This window comes from Dermacentor albipictus, chromosome 3 (assembly GCF_038994185.2).
Source record: "Dermacentor albipictus isolate Rhodes 1998 colony chromosome 3, USDA_Dalb.pri_finalv2, whole genome shotgun sequence".
NCBI classification, from domain to species: domain Eukaryota; kingdom Metazoa; phylum Arthropoda; class Arachnida; order Ixodida; family Ixodidae; genus Dermacentor; species Dermacentor albipictus.
Genome location: NC_091823.1, coordinates 71,748,094 through 71,755,668, shown reverse-complemented (window position 1 = coordinate 71,755,668; position 7,575 = coordinate 71,748,094). Strand labels below are relative to the sequence as shown.

Genomic DNA, 7,575 nt, shown 5'->3' with positions numbered 1-7,575 from the left:
CGAGGCACTCAAAGTCTGCTGCTTTCATTTGGGGTAGTCTCCAAGAATTATCAACACTCATGAGCTCTACAAAATCATTGCTGAAGCTTTGTGTGTGTGCATGGAATAAAGACGATAAAGAATAAGTTGTAGCAGTTAGGCAGAGAACATCTGCATAACGTGGAATAGGACTGACCCCTGAAAATGCATCATTTGCATCATTTTTCCTCTAGCATTCTGGTAAGTTAGTTGCTCTGGCCTGTGAAATGTGCCATCTTGCAAGAAAACGTGGGGGGGGATGGGGCTGAGTGCATCCTTTGGGAAGAGTTATTAACACTGTTACAATTAGTATTCAAGTGGTAGTGCATGTGCAATTTGGTAATGGGAAACGGCGCGCTCATGGCAGCACGTTGTGTTGCTTGAAGGACACAACCTGGTGACTAAACGGTAGAAGTGGAGCGGAGTCCGAAGCATATGTTTCTATATTGTGCATGATATGCTTCTAGCTCCCGTTGTCAGCGGCCGTCGAGTGACATTGAGCCCTTATCCGGGCCAGTTGGCGAGAATAAATCGAGATTATAAGGGCAACCAGCCACAACATAAAATAACGCGGTCTCTGGCCTCCAACCTTTTGCGCAGGACCACATTGCATAGGCTAGTTACTGCCCAAACAAGTTACAAAAATATTGCTTCGAAGTTTTGTTCGTCATTTCCAGCGGGCGACATTCAAAAGCCAGTTCCGCCGTCCGGGTTGCGCGTCATCTCGAGAGATGACGCCATGCTGCGTGGCAAATTAGAGTCGCTGGAGCTCCTTCAGGCGCTTGTACCAAAACGTTGCATATCGGCTTAGCGGTTATGGTGTTGCGCTGAGCACATTGTCGCGGGCATCAAATCCCGGCCGCGCTGGCCGCATTTCGATGCAGGCAAAACGCAAAAACGACCGTGTCCCGTGCATTGGGTCATTGGGGGCTCTATGGGCATTCCCATGCATGCCACAGCGCAGCAGCGCCGGATTTCCCTCTAGGTAATTTAGTGACAAACTCCATGGTTACAGACATGTTTCCTACAAGAATTAATTAATTTTTGTAGGAAACTTTATGGTTACAGATCCCCTGGTGGTCAAAGTTAATCCATAGTCAATCTGTAGTCGCCCACTACGGCGTGCCTCAGAATCAAATCGTGGCTTTGGCACATAAAATCACAGAATTCAATTCATTCTTCTAGCTGGGCAGTGCGCTCTGTCTCCCTGACGTCTTTCGCTGCCTGACGTGCTGCGTTCACCCGGTTTTCTGCTAGCTGGGCAGCGTCAATGTGGACCAGTGCACAAACATGGCTTGGGGCCACGTATGTCACCCTAAGACGTTGGCCCAAGCAAGAGGCCCGGCCATAGAGTTTATTTATTTAGACACTCTATGGGCTCGACCTTCTGCCGACTTTCCGACTTGACCAACTGTTGCCCATAGAGTTTCTCACTATCAAGACCTACTGGAACTACAGACCTGCACACATATTATGGGAGCAGCTTGCGCCCACTTTCGTTCAACCGACGGCCGTAGGTGGCGCTTTTATAGCCTGTTCGCCTGTTCGTAGAGCTTAGTAGCGCAACCCACCACCCCGTTCCAAAGGGGACGCTCATAACATCCATCCATCCATCCGTCTGCTACGCGGTCATTGTAGTTGGTAAGTTAGTACAATCTAGTAGCGTTGAGTTAGTACGGCAGCTGTTGTGTTGTGACGAATTGCTTGTCTAGTTGATGATTTTTGCTAGCACAATGACGGTGATGTCACAAGGCTTTGATCGGTCACATGGCTCCAAAAGTTGACTGCCCGAACCTAAAAAATGTCGGAGCGTGTAGATCGCTGCTCTCTAAAATAGCGTTAAATAGCCGCTCCTATTGTCTTTTTCAAGCAGGTTAATTTTAAAAATCACATTGTGTATAGAGTTCGCAACCTATACAACAGTTTCATTGTACACGTTGTAAAATTCGCTTCTGCGCTCTTTAGAAACTTGAAACCACCGTAATGTTCGACGACAGAACGATTACCACTCATTTTAACTCTTAAAAGTTGTCCGTGAATGCGTCATCAGTTCAAAAAGTGAATTACGCACTCAGCCTCACTGCGTACGTATCTTAAGCACCACCATTATGCTGCCGCCGTACCACGCAGAAACGCTAGCTTTACAGTTTGAAAAGAGTTCCGTGACACGATTTAAGGCCTGCAGTGCAGCACGTGTTAAAGCACTAGGATCGCTTATTTTTTTTGCAAGCTTTCTACCGAGCTAGACATCCAACGACATTAAAAACAAGAGATGCTCACCTTCCCTTGAAACAGAATCGATCAGCCTATTGCACATATCGGGCGTGAATACCTTTACTATACTTTTAATTACCAGATCATCTGCCTTTGACTACGGCACACAGCAGTAAATACTAACGTCATCTACGACATTAAGCTGTCTGTAATCAACTAAAAAAAGCTAGATTATTCTATGAATATTTTGAAACAAATTTTCCAGTCTCTTAAGGAGGCTAGTATATAAAGGGAAATTTATGCCGTCGATCTAACATTGCAGTTGCCACCTACGCTCATTGTTTACATTTCTTGCACCGCTCCTCCTCTATTAGTTTCCCTATTCAAACGCAAAGCATTCGAAAATATCTGTTTTCTTTTGTACATTTGTGAATTTATTCATTTACCGCCGATACAAGCGCTTTGTGCTTGCTGAAGTGGCAAGACAAGCGCTGAACAAAGCGCAGAAGCAGACGACAGCGAACAGGTTATAACTAGCGCCATTCTTTCCCTAGCGGCAAAAGAGGCGAAGTCGACCAGGCGTGCTGGAGGAGGAAGATCTGTGCAAGTCTGGAGTTTCAGTAGGTCATGTTCACTATGTAGTGAGAACTCTATGCCGTTGCCAACATGCATGCCTATTTTAATATTGTGGCATCATCTACAACTGATCTACAACCAATCTCCTTTGCCGGTTGCCATTTCATGCTTACATCTACTCTCGATTACGGGAGAACCAACAATTTTTGTACAGCCTTTGGTGACGAACTAAAGCCAAGGCCGAAACAAATGAGCCATAGAGATCTGAGCCGTGAACTGCATTCAGTCTCCGTCGCGCTCATAAATGGAGACGCTGCGCCATCGGTGCTCGCGCGCGATCCCCCTCCTTTTGCGTGGCCTCCACGATCACCAATGTGTGCTAAGGTTCTAATTAACGCCGATAATTAATACCCCGTCGCCCGCAGACGTTGTCGTAATCTTTGTCATAATCTATGGCTGTTCAAGCGCTACTATTATTTTTACCTGTTACTGTAATAAATACCATTTTAAAAAATCGTAGTACAACAGTAATGCATAGGCCTGCTATGTGACGCGGGTTAGAATGCGCCCGCTCGCACCGGAAAAACGTTAAAGGATTTTTTTTAAAATTTAGAGCGTCGTAAAGAGAATAGATATAAAGTGACTGAAGCATAAGAATATTGATCGTATAAAAATTGTTTCTGTGCCCTTCAACGATCACCGTTTCGTTTGTGCGTAAGTATGAGCATGTTAATCGCATTAAAATGGTTTCTGTGCACTTCAATTATCCCTATTATACAAGGTGTCCACATGAAACCTCCGAGATTTCAAAATGAAAAGAAAAAAAAGGGGGGGGGGTGCTGTACCTTAATTGCACTCAACGCCGACACTTGGGTCGCACGGGATTGTATCGAAGTGTTTGTTTCGAAAGAGGTTTCGTGCAGTAAGCAAATGACGCCTGCGTGAGCTGAATCGTGTGCCTCGAGAACTCCCTCGGTTCTTGCGCAGCCTTTGTGTGTGGCGATGTTTGCGACGGTTAGCTAATATCACGCGTAGTTTTATATCAATCGAATTAATTTATTATGAACCTTTCCGCGACAGCTGGAATCACTATACATACAAAGGACGTGCTCTTTTCGATAAAATGGCGCTCTATAAATATCCGTTCTATGTTGCTAACCACGCTTAAAAGATTTGCAAAAGCTGCGGTGCAGAGGTTTGCGGCAAAACTTATTTTCCAGCGCTCGGAATCGAAACCGAAACTGCAGTCATCCGACCGGAATTAACTCGAGTCGATTTGTAGTTGGCATCGTTGGTTGGCATAGCTAGAGTTACTGTATACAGTAACTCTAGGCATAGCGCCCTGTAGGCTATGGTAGAGTGACGCTTCGCACGTGGTATGGCGCTTATGTTCATCTGTGCCTTCTCTGCGCTGTCGTCTGCGAAGTTTGTGTAGCGGTGTTTGAAACTTGTCACGCGCTCTCAACACATCATGGAATGAAGTTGTCTTCTTTTTAAGTCAGCGTGGCCGTACTCAAAGATAAATGCGCGCCCAGTGACTGCTGCAAACATACATTAAAACATGTTTACGCTTATGGGGAGACTGATCTCCGCGGCGCTTGATAACTTTTTCAACCTGTATGAAGAACCGAAGTACGAGCCAGAAGATTCTGTTGCTGCTGAAGATGCTACCGATTGTACAGAGTGAGTCTCCGAGTCAGCTATTGAATTAGATCTGCATTTGAACTGCGTGAATTATTTGTTTGTTTGTTTAACCTATTTAAGTCGAGATCACTTCGGTCGTTAGTGAATATGCACACTGCAATAGCATGACTAACTGTCATGCTTATTTCTTATTTTGGTTGGAAAGGCTGCCATTTAGCTGCCGGTAGTGTTGCGCAATTAATGAAGGCACCGGTGAAGGGCATGCTTGCTCTGCCCTCGCAAGAACTGTAATATATATGTGACGGGTGCGTTAGATATGCCACAGAGCGATTGGTTGTAGTGGCGGCGATCGCGCATCGAAGAGACAGCTCAGAAAAGGCAGTCACGTAAAGCAGATCCGCTGGCCTGAAATTGTTCATAAATATATCGCTTGGCACTCGATCGTATGACGTGCGCGCGAGTCATTTACATGTCTAAGAAATAGTTCCAAATTGGGGTCAATGGCGCAGGAACAGCGCAAAACCTGTGAGCAATTCACAACACGAGCGCATTGGAAATGTAGAATGGTGATTTGGGCGAATTTGAACAGTTGTGTTACGATGGCGGCGAGCGCAGTACGCAAAGCAAGGAAGAAAAAAGTGTACACAGCCCTCATGAATGACCAGAGAAGGTGTCCGCGGAGTCGGCGCGCGGACCACATGGTCTGAAAACTTCGGAGCGGAACTTGCAAGTGACCGCGCCCACCTGCGCTGCTTATGGTTAGACGGTCTCTCTCTTTTGTTTCTTGTCTTCGGAGACGTGTCCTCATCTTGTCAGCTAAGTTATCCTGCTCAGTCATTCTTGACAGCAGCTTCTGGAGTCCACGAAGAGGTATTGATCTGTGCAAGCGGGCTGATCTGCAATGCTTGAATGCAAAAACAAGTCTCATCCATAGGGTGTTTGCCTTTGATTCAGCCCGTTGTACCTCTGACATCGAAGCAAGCTAACATGCAAAGCGCATGACCATTGCAAATGTCTTGCTGCCAAAGAAGTGGATCTCGTTTACCAGTGATATGGGTGGCCGCATGTAGCACGATTAAGCTTTGCAGCTTCTGCTTCTGTCGAGAAGTAGCGGGTCATTGCTGGCATTGTCCGCTCGCATATTTTATAAAGTAACATTAGCTGACATGTCTAACGGCGCCAGAGTAACAATATTTCTCATTTCGTTCTTGACATTAAATGCGAGTGTTTAGTGGTATATCGGCACGGTACCTTTGAACGAGACTTTTTTTGTATGCAGCCGAGCTTTGCAGGGCAGCCTACTTACAAGCGTTTGTCGAGTTTTACGGCGCGTCCTTTGGCGACGATCGGAAGACACGGGGGTGATGGGCGCCGATAAGACAAATGGATCGGGGGAGCACACACAGAAGCGATCGAGGAATACAAACTCGGTACGCAAGTCGTCAGAATTGGCTGGCCTTTCTTTACCCTTAAACTGGGCACGTGCTTCCCTCGTGTGCTGGTCTAGCCCGCGTGCCCACGTCGTGCCGACGAACGCCTCCGTTAGCGCCTGGATCGGAAGCATGGGTAAACGTTCGAAGAAACGTAGTCAGCGTGCCGTCAGTACTCCGAAGCCGTCGTCAGCACGAGCTGAAGTAGTGCCTCCCACGGCGGCTTCAGCGGCTACTGCTTCGGGTGACCAGCAGCCGCGCAAGCGCAAGAAGCGGAGAGCGAAACACCGCCGGAGAAGGTATAACTGCGCAGTGTGTTTGGTTCTACGTTTCTGTGCTTGCCGCGCGCTTAGGTGTAGTGTTCAGGTGCACGCGTCCTTTGAACTGCAGCGCGCTGCTGGCCTTCGTTCTATGGCGACGGCTCGGTCATGTTTCGCGGTGGTTCGTTGCGTTGCGTGTGCGACAACGACCGCTGAAAGAAAGGGTGGTCGGAGAAGACGTCTGTGCGATTAACCAAACACGGAAGTGATCATCAAACCAAAAGCACAGGGCTGAAGCTAGTGGCCTGGGTGGCATCTTAATTGTATGTATGGTATGGTCCGCGTTCCTACCGCCTTTTAAATTGGGCCTGGCACGAGGAAGCAGTCGCAGAAGAAACGCACTTTATGAACGCTACCACAATTATATGAACGCTCGACGCGCATTCGTGCTGTCGACCTTGGCGCTACCGTCGTGCTGTCCTGCTATCGACAGCGCATGAGCGGCCTGCGCGTGGAGACAACGCCTCCTATAAATTGGTGGAGAGTTCGAAGGCCTCCAGAGGCGTGTGCAGGCCGTTTCAATCCAAAAAGCGACGAAGCCAAGAGGACGCTTCGACATGCTCCATTCAGTCGGCCCTGCCGGAGATTGGTGGCTACCGCTGTTGGCATCAACGTTGTGCGCAACCATGTTAGCGCACCTGCTGAGTGCCTTTCATCATGCAGTCATCATGAGACACTTTCTCATCTTGACTCTAAACCTTGCTATCACTTGGAATGCTTCGCCTTTGGGCAAAACTACAATTTTATTCACAGCGAAGCTGTGTATGGCTAACCGATTCGTCCATCTGTCTGTTACCTGTATGCCGAAAACTCCTCCTGTGCAACTCCATGCACATGCATGGAAAAAAAAAAGTGGGGTGGGGGGTGGGGACATGCCATAGGCTGGGCCAGTAGTCCAATGAGGTCCAACGTGAAGTGCTTCAAAACAGGAGGATAACCGTCCGTGAACTTGTTGCTCAGATTCCTGAGAGTTCTTACGGAACAGTAGAAAGAGCTTTGACTGAAAAATTTGGGTATCACAAGTGTTGTGCTGGATGGAAACCACGGCCATTGACACCAGACCACAAGGAGAAATGCCTTGACTGCACTCGCCAGTTTCTTCAGAAGTGTCAAGGAGATAAGGAAGGATTGTTGGACTTCATTGTTACGGGAGACGGAATGTGAGTGTTTCATTCACTCCCGAAATGTAACAAAAATCCAAACAGTGGCGTCACCCAGAGTCACCAGTCGCAAAGAAGTTCAAACAAACTCCTGCTGGCAAAGTCATGGCCAGTGTTTTTTGGAATCGTAAGGGAGATACTGCTGATTGATTTCATGGAACGTGGGACAACAATCAACTCGGACAGTTTTTGTGCAACACTAAAAAAAGCTCA

General features: G+C 47.4%; 1 protein-coding gene across 4 annotated transcripts in view; it reads left to right on the top strand.

Moving 5' to 3' along the window:
* Positions 1-4,158: 4,158 nt before the first annotated feature.
* The window catches only part of LOC135900668 (putative helicase MOV-10), a 61,522-nt gene continuing 58,105 nt past the window's right edge, over positions 4,159-7,575 (top strand). For 2 of the 4 annotated variants that reach the window (XM_065430194.2, XM_065430192.1), the window contains exon 1: positions 4,159-4,491. Coding sequence is in view for 2 of the 4 variants with exons in the window: in XM_065430192.1 (XP_065286264.1) it covers positions 4,370-4,491 (122 nt within the window). In the remaining 2 variants the exon portion in view is untranslated. Of the gene's footprint in view, positions 4,492-5,152; positions 5,323-5,351; positions 6,182-7,575 lie in introns of those variants that run through there. The other 2 variants (XM_065430196.2, XM_065430191.2) reach the window with 2 other exon arrangements.